The sequence below is a fragment of the Acanthochromis polyacanthus genome, chromosome 13 (genome assembly GCF_021347895.1).
Source record: "Acanthochromis polyacanthus isolate Apoly-LR-REF ecotype Palm Island chromosome 13, KAUST_Apoly_ChrSc, whole genome shotgun sequence".
NCBI classification, from domain to species: domain Eukaryota; kingdom Metazoa; phylum Chordata; class Actinopteri; family Pomacentridae; genus Acanthochromis; species Acanthochromis polyacanthus.
The window spans coordinates 22,023,977-22,037,338 of NC_067125.1; the positions used below are offsets into that span (position 1 = coordinate 22,023,977).

At 39.9% G+C, this 13,362-nt stretch overlaps 1 protein-coding gene across 1 annotated transcript in view; it reads right to left on the reverse strand.

Moving 5' to 3' along the window:
- Window positions 1–12,620: 12,620 nt before the first annotated feature.
- The window catches only part of LOC127536874 (uncharacterized), a 158,081-nt gene continuing 157,339 nt past the window's right edge, over window positions 12,621–13,362 (reverse strand). Inside the window, exon 3 of the mRNA XM_051958256.1 lies at window positions 12,621–12,628. Coding sequence (XP_051814216.1) covers window positions 12,621–12,628 — 8 coding nt within the window. The remainder of the gene's footprint in view (window positions 12,629–13,362) is intronic.

A 13,362-nucleotide genomic window follows, 5' to 3' on the forward strand; every position in this document is an offset into this window, starting at 1 on the left:
CGTGCAGGGACATGGCAGCAAAGGCCGGGGGTGGAGTTGCCGTGTACTGCAGGAGCGCTCTGATGGCAGAGGCGCCGAGCTGCATGGTACGTGTCACAGATCTTGAATGTCTGGTTGTGAAGGTTGAGACCCCCAGATTTTGGTTTGCAAAAGTTTGTGCCAAACCTGAACGCTCTCTTGGACACATTGGAACTGATGGATCACCAGCCCATTGTTGTTTGTGGTGACTTCAATGAAGACCTCCTTTCCAGAGGCAAAAAAAGCATAAGAGATGCACTTCTGTCCAGGGGCTACAACCAATTGATCACAGAGTCTACCACAGACAAGAACACTGTGATCACATTTACATTTCCCAACCTGAGAAATGTGTTCAGTCAGGTATTCTCCAAACGTATTATAGCTATCACAGCCTGGTCTATTGCATTTTGACTGGCTAAAGCCTCACCAGCCAACACTGATTTTGTATCACACACTCACTTTGTGACACATCAGTGTGTTGCATTTGGACACATTATTTTTTAGGAATTTTTGTTATTAGTCATAATGTAAATATTAGCATTTTAGCTCAATAGCTTCCAGGTCATGTGACCTACAAACTCCAAATGTATTCAGGATTATGGTATGACACAGACTGATCAAGACAACAACTTTTTTATTCCATCTGGATACTTCTGTGTATTTAATATTAATATTTAACTGTATATATTTCCATTTTTGCTCAATAGCTCCCAGGTCATACGACCCAGAAACTCCAAACCAATGATGATTGACAGGATTGTAAAGGGTAATCAAGACACACCAGTTTTTATTCCATTTGGACACCTAATAAATTTAATATAACTTTTTACATTAAATATTAGCATTTTAGCTCAATAACTCCTAGGTCGTGTGACCTACAAACTCCAAATGTATTCAGGATTATAGTATGACACAGACTGATCAACACACACCACTTTTTTTTATTCCATTTGGAAACTTAATGGATTTCATGTTAATTTTTTACAGTAGATATTAGCATTTTAGCACAATAGCTCCCAGGTCATGTGACCTACAGACTCCAAGTCAATGATGCTTGACAGGACTGTAAAAGGTGATCAAGACACACCAGTTTTTATTACATTTGAATGCTTAATGAATTTAAAATGAATTTTTTACAGTAAATATTAGGCACATGACTTGGGAGCTATTGAGCTAAAATACTAATATTTACATTTTGAAATGAATTAAAAACTCACAAAAAATATTAATAGTGTCCAAAAGCAATAAAAAAAGTCTGTGTAATAAACCAGGTATAAATCTATTTAGCCACAAGATCACATGACATTTTGATTCAAGATCAACACAGGATGGGAGATTTAAGCCAGCTCTATTCTGGGCAATTTCTAGTTTGTTCAGCAGACCTTTTGATGGGTGAGCAATAGTCCAGGTGACTTAGAATTAAAGATTTACCTACCTGGGGCGCACGGATAGCTCAACTGGTTGAGCGGCCGACCCATGAACAGGGGCTTGTCACCGACGCAGTGGCCTGGGTTTGATTCCCGCTCACGGCCCTTTACTGCAGGTCTTCCCCCTACTCTCGTACATTCCTGTCTGCCTCTTCATTGTTAGGGGCGGCTGTGGCTCAGGTGGTACAGCGGGTCGTCCAATGATCGAAGGGTAGGCGGTTCGATTCCCGCTCTCACCTAGTCATGTGCTGCATGCCGAAGTTTCCTTGGGTAAGATTTCGAATCCCGAATTGCCTACCAGTGATTGTTCTACTGGTGTATGAATGTATACTGACTGATGTTGCAGGTTGATTAGCAACCTGCACATTAGTGTGTGAATGTGTGTGTGTCTGGGTGAATGGGAGCAATTGTTGTAAAAGCGCTTTGAGTACTCTGATGAGTAGAAAAGCGTTATATAAGAGCAAGTCCATTTACCATTGTCCCTATCTAATGAAGCCAAAAAACTACTTAAAAATAAGATTTAACTACCTGATCCAAAATGCGTTCAGCAACATAAGGAAGTCATTTTCTCACCACAGAGGTGCCATTACCCATTTTCTGAACTATTGTGTCAATGCGTTCTGACCATGACAATTGACTATCTATTATAACGCCTAATAATTTAACCCCAACCTGTTCTATACGTTCGCCAGACAAGTTCAGTCTCATTTTCGGTCGAGATGACAGTTTTTGACTGGATCCCAAATTAATAGATTTGTATTTTGAGTTGTTCAATACCAACTTGTTTCACTGTATCCAATCAAAGACCAAACCTAACTCTGACGTCATAACGTCATCTAGCTGTCTGCTAGTATTTGCTGCGTAATACAGCGTAGAATCATCGGCATACATTTGCACACTTGCTTTTTGCAAAACAGATGGCAAGTTATTTGTGAAAATGGAGTACAGGAGTGGTCGAAGGCAGCTGCCCTGCGGCACACCACACTGTTCCTTCAGTCATCTGTTCATGGTCATTCTGGAGACTTTCTCAGATTCTGATCTAGAAGCATTAATCTGAAGATCAGCAGTGTTCTTCCTTCTGCTTCTAGTACTTCAAATCTTGAGGTGCCTGACATCTGCTTCAGTTAGCTTTTGTTTTTGGCCCCTTCCTTGGGGCATTTTGTAAGGAGCAGTCTCTGCAATCGAGTCCAAGGCAAACTTAACCACACTGTGAGAACACTTTATGTCTTTCCTTATTTGACCTACAGACCATCCAGCATCATGACGGGCTTTAATTCAGACTGTCTTTCTCAGTGAGTTCCCTATGCTTCACCATTTTGACCAGGAGTGAGGAATTTTAAACTGAATTCCTGTTTTTATACCCAAATTTGAGCCAGCACACTTTAGTTCTCTGAGAAGCCAGAAATGAATCTAGAACAACATTGTTAATCAGTATCCGCCTTCCTTATCCTTTTTACAGGATAATTCCGGTCCAGCTCTCCAACCCACAGGTCAGATTCTGTCTGCCTATTACAATTTACCTATCAGGATTCAGCAGAATGATTAAGCTGGCTTGAGGAATACTCGCCTCGGTTCTTACCCCTAAATTCCACATAACGCGAAACCGCCGCGCCGTGCAGCGCCTTGCAGCGCCTTGCAGCGCCGCGCTCTTGAATCGTACTGCGCAGCACTTAGAACCCATTCTCTTCTATCAGACAATTTCCACTGCACACGCTGCGGAGCGCCAGCGCCGCGTCTCTGAAGCGCCAGCGCGCGACAGCGCTGGAGATTCGCTTCAGGTCTATTTTCTGCGTCGCCGCTTCAAAACCTCTTAAATTCACTGTCGTTGAGAAAGCACCAGACAGGAAGTTAAACTGGAACTTTCAAAATAAAACACAATGCACGACCTCTCGGACGTAAATTTTTCCCTATATGTTGTTATTACACCTCCGGAGGCACGAGCATCGGGTCAACAGGGTCCCAGATACAACACAACACCATGGGCGAAGAGAAATTACCGTTTTTTATATAGAATAAACCATACAAAATTAACTATTGGATAAAGAAAAGCTCTCATTTGAGATCAAAACATAAATCATGTACTCAACCATGCTTGAAGTCCTATAAATCACAGAGCAATGTGGCTGGGTCAAGCAGAGCGACCTTGTAGAAGCGAAATGAGGTGTGGTTTATTTATTTTCTGTTTGTATCATGTGTTTTTATCGCGTGATATCGCTATTCACACGAGAGCCTCTCTGAGGAGCAGCCCTCCCCATCCGGACGGCGCGCCGCTGCGCTGCGCTTGCAGTGTGCTTTGACTTTCGGAGCAAGACGGCGGCGCTTCGTTCTGTTGCGCGGCGCGATCGTGTTATGTGGAAATTTGGGGTTACTGTCTTCTTCAAAACGTCTTACCCCTCTTACTTCAATGAATACTCTCTGCTAAGCAGCCTCTTGTAGCAGAATCAATTTATTGATCACGTTTGTTAATATCTAGCCCTGTGACAGACTGTCACAGACTGTGGCAGGGTGTCTCCTGCCTTCGCCCGAGTCAGCTGGGATAGGCTCCAGCACCCCCCGCGACCCTAGTGAGGATAAAGCGGTGTATAGAGGATGGATGGATGGATGGACATTTGTTAACGACAGCTTTCCTCTTATAACTGTTTGCACTTGGTGATATTCCTGGGTTGGCTTTAGAGGTTTGAAATACTAACCTCAAGGGTAATGTTTAAAGTAACTGGTTGGATTAAAGTAACCTTTAAGAACCTTTAGATCTGATGCACACAATCAACTTAACTTTTTACCAGTTTGCGGAGTGGGTGAATCTTAAGAAATCCATAAATCTTCTCTTTAAATGCAATATAGCTTTTTATTGAATAATATTAGCAGGGGCATAGCAACAGCTCATGATTAGACAATTCAGTTTTTTCTGATTATCCTATAACTAAACTGAGCGTACCTAAGAATCTTCTCTAATTGTGTAATTTAGAAGTGAGAGGACGGAACGCTCGGCCTTAGCTGCCACGCCCGGTCTTAACCTGCCTGCATCTGGTTGAACTCCTCAGTGGATCTGGAAACTCTGTACAAAGTCCCTTTTGGTCCAAAAAGTATCCTTCCTCAGCAGGGGGAGCGGAAAAGCCTCGAAAGCCAATCTTGGTCATGCGATTGTCCCCAAAAGCAGAAGCTGGAACAGCAGGGAGAAAATCCCTCGATGTCCCCAGGTTAGCGAGTGGTTGTTAGGATGAGAGCAACTACTTGTTGCTGCGTTCGCTGCCTTCTGGGGTGTGGGGGATTTCTCTTTTCTCCTCTCAGTAGAATCGCAGACCAATCAGGGCTCTCCTTTCAGCAGAGTGTGGTCTTCTTCTCTTGAACAAAGTCAGAACAACTTTACTTCCAACGATGTCCTCAAAAAACTCTGCAGCCTAAGTCCAGCGATGTCCTCACATCCTTTGGCAGAAAGTCCGGTGACGACTCCTCTGGGCCTCAGTGACAGTCTCCGAATACAGTGTCTCTGACTCTCGCCTTTATACTCTCACCGTCTAATACACACACATACACTTCTTGCATGAACATTTTGTAAACATATTTGTGCACGCATTTTGCAGGACTCTGCATCCTGCAGGATTCTGCACTCTGCAGGCCTTCTCGCAGACAGTGTTGCCAACTGAGCAACATTCCAAAGCCTCCTGGCGACTTTTTTATTAAAAGCGACTAGCGACAAATCTAGCGCCTTTTCTGGTGTTTTAGAGACTCTGACATGAAAGCTCAGAACGTTCTGCAGCTACTGTCCTCAACAAACGGCAGGTGCTGCTGTGAGCTCCTCCTCGTCCCAAAGCACTCACAAGCGGTCCGTGTAGGAGCCCCGCTGCAGTCCCACTGTCTGTTTAGAGGAGACCCACTTCAAAGTCACTGCAGATTCCATCCTGGCTTTAAGCGGGGATGTAAATGAAAACGTTTCTTCACTGTCATACTAAAATAAATCACTGCATTTAACCTCTAGTTCAAAAACATATTTTGGGTGTTTTATACTTACTTTTTGTCTCTCCCACAATTTTATTCCTCTCTCCTACAACATTAACTACAATTACATCCAAACTGGAAATTATGCAAATTAGGTGATGACGTCATTTAGCGACTTCTAGCGACTTTTCGGACAGCCAATAGCTACTTTTCTTACTGAGGAGTTGGCAACTGCTCGGAAAGCAATCCTTTGCAGAGCAACTCTCTGCAGAGTTGCACAGAACTCTCCACTATTGACCAATCCTTAGTTCCTCTTTTCTGCAAGTGTGCAGCTCAAAACAAGTCACTTCAGTTCAAACACACACATGTACTTATAATCACTTCTTAATCATCACATCATCCTATGATCATATAGCTCATTTTAAATCATTCTATTCTATAGCAATCATCATTTTAGAATATATATCAGCCTATGAAAATCATTCTTCCCTCAAGCATAAGCATAATCATGTGGTCAACTTATATAGTTTCTCATTGTAGATCTTTCATTGGTCTCCTTAAAGCCTTTATTTAGGTAGTGGTTGCTCCGGGGATCTCAAAGAACTAGTCCCCACTTGACACATACAACCACAAAAACAAAGTTTTCTGCTGAGAAATGCAAACAATTAACTGCAATTTGGCATCTCAATCAAAAAAATAATAATGTGCTTTATTTTATATTTTATTTTTTTGCTTTTTTGTATAACAGAGAATTCATGGACAACAACAATAATTATATTTTAGCATTAAATATATAAATATGATTAAAGAGCTTGCACTTATGGATTAACCATTACAGAAATATAAAACACATTTTGGTAATAAGTAATGTTGTTAATATATTGCAGTGGTAGCAAACACCTCACACTGGGTGGTGGTCATATAAAACATAGAGTCCATATAACTTTTTTTTTAAAATCACTGATAGTCATTAGGTATTTTAGAAACTGATTTACCAAACTATGTATTTAATTTATTAGGACTTGCACTCTGTTACACGTGACCATTTTTCATGTTCTAAACTATTTTATGCCACTATGATAGAGTCAGCTGTAACTGGTGGCATTCAGTTTCTTTACTGTCTGTACACCCATCTTTTCCATCCTCATAAGAATGTTTTGAGTGATTTACTCAAATTTGACACAAACATTCATTTGGATTCATGGAGGAAATGATTAGATTTTGTTGGTCCAAAAAAATGAGAAATTACAGCCCTTATCAAAGTTTCTAGGTTTTCACACCTGCCATGTTCTCGTAGATCCAATACATTGACATGAAGAACTGTTCCCTGGCTGTCCAGAATGTCTAAGCTAATTCAAGGTTAACAATGATTTGCTTCATCTTCTGGTCATGCTGTTCTAAACCGTTAGCGTGCACTGTTATTATAGGCAAGGCAAGGCAAGGCAAATTTATTTATATAGCACATTTCAACAACAAGGCGATTCAAAGTGCTTTACAAAGAATATGACTCTTGATTTGGAAGGAATAAGATAAGAGATAAGATAAGATAAGATAAGATAAGATAAGATAATCCTTTATTACTCCCCGTGTCCGGGGAAATTTCCCATGATACAGCAGCATACATCTTACAGTAGAGCAACAATAGCAACAATAAACAACAATATAATGATAATCATAATAACAATCACAATATGTCCAGGAGTGTAGGATGGGAAAGGTGGCTTATGGAATGATGTGAGTACGAGAGAACTGTGCAGATTATGTGTTAAGGGATTGTGTGACAGAGTCCAGTTTTGTGTAAACATCAGCCAGTGATGCTGATGTTATAAAGTCTTATAGCAGATGGAATGAATGACTTGCGATAGCGTTCCGTCTTGTAGGTTAGGTGTCTCAGTCTACTGCTGAAATTGCTACTTTGAGACTTCACAGTGTCATACAGTGGGTGAGAGGGGTTGTCCCTGATGGATGTGAGCTTTGCCAACATCCTCCTCTCTCCCACCTTCTCTATGGAGTCCAGGGAACAGTCCAGCACAGAACTGGCCCTCCTCACCAGTCTGTTCTTAGACTGATTATGCTTAACAGAGGCCTGTACTATGTGTAAATCACATGTGATTTAACTTCACAATATCGGTGTAAGGACATTTTCTACATATCGAGGCCTTTTTGAAACCTGGACTGTGCATTTCTCCCACAACTGTCTTGATTGAGATCACTTTTGATGATCATACTTGGCCAGCGACAACAACCCTTCTCCTCCTCTAGTTTTTGATTACCAATTTAAGTTTTGAAAAGAGCAAATATTTTAGTCCGTGCCAGTCTTCTCAGTCAAAATCTTCAGTCCCTGTTAAACATTGGCATCCCATCATACACTTTACCAAGTCGTATCTTACTTGTTATTCCTGCTCTCTTTGTCATTGAAGGCTCTGAGCACCACTCACCTCAGCCCCACTCCACATGGAGGACCATCACTCCACACGCAGATTACTGTAATTGTTCCAACTTTGCTTGGTACTTGATAAAACACTATACCAGTCAATGAGAGCACTCTCCAATGGAGGACTATGTCCATTAGCAGACATCAAATTGATTTCTGTCAGTAAGCACTCCACAATTATACTGCATGTTGTCCTGCATCATGTTCTGGTTGGGAATGGTGGTTACTTTGCTTTGTTGTCCTTGGCAATTTGTCAAAGACAGTTAATTCAGTATCGTAATTTAAGAAGTGCACACTATATTTTTCTCTTGTAAAAAAATTTGATAAAGCCATCCAGGAGACAACTGAACTTTTTCATCAGCCCACAATACCACAATGGTGTCTATAGCTCTGGCTAAATTTACATCAAAACTAATGATATATAATTTAATTAGGGCTGGACTGGAATATGTGAATATTTAGTCATTGTGGTGGTATCCAAATAGGAGATGTCTGCATGGAGTTTGCATGTTCTCCCTGTGCATGCGTGGGTTTTCTCTGGGTACTCCAGCTTCCTCCCACAGTCCAAAAATACGCTGAGGTTAACTGATGACTTTAAATTGCCCGTAGGTGTGTATGCGAGTGTGTTTGTTTGTCTGTAAGTATATGTAGCCCTGTGACAGACTGGTGACCTGTCCAGGGTGTCCCCTGCCTTCACCCCAAGTCAGCTGGGATAGACTCCAGCCCCCCAGCAACCCTGATGAGGATTAAGCGGTATACAGATAATGGATGGATAGATGGATCTTCCCCTTGCCTTCCGAGTAGTTGCTTTCCCATCATGAAGCATTTGTATATCTCAGTTTTGTGGAATGCAGTAACCTCTGGGGTCTGCGTTACTTTTGATTGGCCAGTTGGCTGGTTGTGTCACGTGGACTTATCAACTCTGATGTCACGCTTCACTTCCCCCGTGTTTGTAAAGAGAAGACAAAATGCCGAAGACGGAGATATCCATGCTACTGCTGTCAAACTCTGACAATGAACATCCAGGAGCAGTCTCAAAGTGCCAAATGAGAGATGGAGCAGTATTTGACGGACTCTAGAGTCCAGTCTGGCCCATTTGGATGGTGGAAACAAAACTGTGACCCCCTATTCTGAACTGGCATTAGCAGCCAAATTCTGGCCACTTCCACCCCGTGCATTTTCTCAAAGGCTGGCTACATTGTGAACAAAACCTGGAGTTCATTTTTGGCCAAAAATATAGATATGATCGTCTTCCTGGCACATAACATGAAGACAGTGTAGGTAGGCTACTGAAATGTCCCTTGTTGTAAATATATGCTGCTGTTTCATTGCACAACTTCTCCTTTTTTATATTTGTTTTCATAGAAATGTCCATTCTTTTAAATATATGCCACTATTTTGCACACCTTGTCTTATACATACATACATATATATATATATATATATATATATATATATATATATATATATATATACACCCCCTGTCAAAAGTTTTGAGACGGGTTCTCATTCAAATGAATGAGAACCAGTCCTAAATATAATATAATATAGTATAATTTGGGCTATTTTATCTAACATCTAATTTTAGCACTTTCGCCTTGCAGTTAGAAGATCACTGGTTCCCATTCCGGCCTTCCCAGGATCTGAAGGCCAGGATGCATGGAGTTTGCATGTTCTCTCTGTGCATGTGTGGGTTTTCTCCAGGTTCTCCAGCATCCTCCCACAGTCCAAAAACATGCTGTGGTTAATTGGTGATTCTAAATTGTACATAAGTGTGAATGTAAGTGTGATTGTTTGTCTCTATATGTAGCCTTGGGATTGTTATTATTGAATGTAAATGCTTGTGTGTTGTAAGTTCCAAATTTACTTTCATGTAGCCTAAAATCTGCAATTTGTAAATTTATTCTTATGTTTACACGTTTCATTATCATCTCAGGAACCATATGAGATAAACATAATATGTTTGGTGTCATTCTAATCACCTATTCTGTGGTATTTCACATCTGTAATCATCATAGATATTGATCAATTGGATTTGTACATTTAAAGAATGAACGAAAAGTAAGTTTACAGGTATTTAGCCTCTGACCTCTCCTGGGCAATGAAACTCAACACCACCTCTTTCATGAAGACTTAATTAAAACAGTGGTTTAAAACTGGGTTCTTTTACAGTTTTTTATGATTGCATAAACACTAAAAACAAAAGAATCGCATAATTATCAATACCTTACACTCAAGGAGCAAAACACGGGACCAGATTTTCACCACTGTAAACACAAAGTCAGCCTCACACTTTTTGCAGAACAATACACAGTCATTTGCAAAACACTAAACACACTTGTATACATTAGACACAGACGTATATCATGATGTCACTTCCTTGCAATTCCACAGCACTGATGGACAAATCACCACACCGATGAGCCATTTGATTAAACACCCACATCAGGTGTGCAAACACATGATTGCTTTATTGTAGACACACCAATCAGGTTTGAGCACTATAAAAATGCAACAGGTGAGTTCACCTGTTTTCCACCAAAATGGAAGCAGCCAGAGGAAGACGAGTGAGGATGAGAGGGGGAATCCGTGGAGGACGAGCAGGAGGTAGAGGCAGAGGTCGAGGAAGAGGAAGAGGAAGAGGAAGACCTGAAGCAGGAGGAGAACACCCTCAAAGAAGAAGAGGACCAAATTTGTCTAATGAGATTCGAGCAACACTAGTTGATCACGTCGTGAATCATGGATTGACGCTGAGGGAAGCTGGACTAAGAGTTCAGCCAAATCTTAGCAGATTTACAGTGGCATCTGTCATAAGGACATTTCGACAACAAAACAAGTAAAAAAAAATTGTCAACAGTTACAGTAATCAGCTGCTTGCTGTATTGTATGCACCATATCGGCACTTTTGTTACCTCTTCCTGTGTCATCTTACAATAGCTTACATGTATTTTTTTCTACATAGGATTGAGGGCCGAGAACGACAAGGAGGAAGGGGACCTATATTCACACCAGAACAAGAGACAGAAATCATAAACATGGTTTTGGCCAATAATGCCATTAGGCTCAGAGAACTTCAAGCCAAAATTATTAGTGACAACACCATTTTCAATACTGTCCATCAGGTCTCTCTGACAACAATAGCACACATCCTGAAAAAACATCAGGTTCACATGAAACAACTGTATTGAGTACCTTTTGAGAGGAATTCTCTGGCCAGATCCAGCTAGGCGAAGAGATGTTTAGTATTTAATTTATTTTACTCGGATTTCTTTTTGTTTTCTTCATTTTCTTTACATATTTTTAACCTGTACTGGTAGTACAGTATTTTTATTTGTCTATTTTGTGGGTTTACAGTGTTGGGATGACTTTTCTTGTGATTGTCTATGTTGACTGAATCTGGTTATATGAAGAAAATTAAATCATATTTTCAAAAGTCTGCAGCATTGATCTTGTGATGTGTTTGAATTTACTATGTTGTATATTTGCACTTTCTATGTGTACTTCACTTACAGTAATCTATTCACTGAGAGGTCCAGAGGTAGAATTGCCAAAGGCAGAATTGAGATTGAGATACCAGAGGTAGAACTGCCAAAAGTGTTTTAAGTTAAACACAGCAGTGTGTAACTGGTTCAAACAGAACTAAGCCTTATGAAATGTGTGTGTTTCGTATGGTAACATAGTATGGTTTTTATAAATGTGTATATAGTTTTTACAATACTGTTTCATTTTGCACAGGATCTGAAGTGTTTTCCATATTGTGTGTGTGGTTGTGCTAATTGTGTGTAGTGTTTTGAAATTCCGAGCCCTGTTTTTAAAATTGTGTTTAAGCAATTGTAAAAAACTGTGTGATGGCTTAAAGAAATGTATGACTTAACTTTAAAGTAGGGATTTGTTTTCATATGTTTTACTTAAAGTTGGACTTTAACACAACAGTGTGAATATTTTCTGTACAACTATGAGCTTTGACTCTTCGTGTTTTTACTTCGGCACATTTTTGCAATGCAAACCAAACGTTCCTCCTTGTCTCTGCATTCCTGAACCAACTCATCCATCAGATCATCACAGCAACACATCCTACAGCAGCTTTCCCCTCCTAAAGACTATACAAGTATCATTTTCCTTCTGCTAAACGGGTGAATTTACAAATTACAATTGGTTTTCCAATTCCAAACTAATTTTGAATTCATCAGTTTTCTACCAGTTGCTTCCAGCGACAATCACAGTTCACTAATTTATCTGCATTTATTCATTCATTTATTCACTGTCTACCGTTGTTACATCATTGTTGTTTATTGTTTGTTCGTAATATTAGTTAATAAATGTTTGTGTATAATTAGCATCGGTTCTGCCGTGTATTTCTTTGTTTTGGGAACGTCAGGTCAATGAAATCAGAGTTTACAACTTTTGATTATGAGCCTGATCAGTACAAGTAGATTTGATTAATTGATTATTGAAGCTGAAATATTCTTGATAAAAGTCTCATAGATGGCCTAGTTTAAAAAAAAACAACAACTAAGTGGTGTCCCTGATAAAGGAGTGTGTTTTTTTATCATGAAGCATAGTTTCTACAACTATGTGGTGCAGCTGCATTAGGCTACACATTTTTGCTGCATATGATTATTTTTCCACTTATGAGGCTATTTCCACTACATGTAATATAATATAACAATATCACAGTTTACTGCTAAGACTTACAGTTCTGTTGATTCTGTGTCTGAAGCTACCTAAAAATATCTCAATTACATCTAAATTGTGCAAAAGGTATTATGTCACTCAGTATCTTAGTGAAAGACAATTATATAGCATTATCCTGCTAAAAACAGGTAAGAAGAGCACATAAGTGTACATTCAGTGTCCATACAAGTAGGAAAGGTGACAAATTAGACAAAGACACAACATCAGGTAATTTCAGGCAGAAATAAAGACAAAGTTTAGCTGCAAATGCTTATCATCTGCACCAGCAGTTTCATCCACCAATCCTATCCACTCGCTTAGGTGACAACTTTGATCCTATGACACACATTAATAACCTATTGAGTTCTTACCATTAGAGCTCACAAAGAATGAATGCACTCATCCTTTTTACTAGTACTTTTGCAACACATCAAGAACTGTTGCTAACTTAGTGACTTTGACGCTAGATTTAGTAACTTCAATCAACTTCATTACCTTGATATAACAAAGACACCAGGACACTTCTAACTTTCCCTGTGAGAGATTATTTTACATGTAAATATAACTACATATTCTCGATTACATAATAGCGCCTCATTTATTGACATTCGACACCACAGAAATTTACAGTAGTAATAATGACAGTCTTCTTTTCACAGGTTGGTAATGCCAGAAAACCATATCCAGTTCTACAGCCCCTGCTTTTATCCAGTGATTGTGTGGTTCTTTTTAGGCCAGTGTGTAGTGACACGATATGTCTACTAACCATAGGCGTCAGTTTAGGGGGGGACGGTGGGGATGTGTCCCCCCCACTTTTTGTCAGGGGTCATTTTGTCTCCAACACATTCAAATTCTTCACATGTAAGCCGTTGT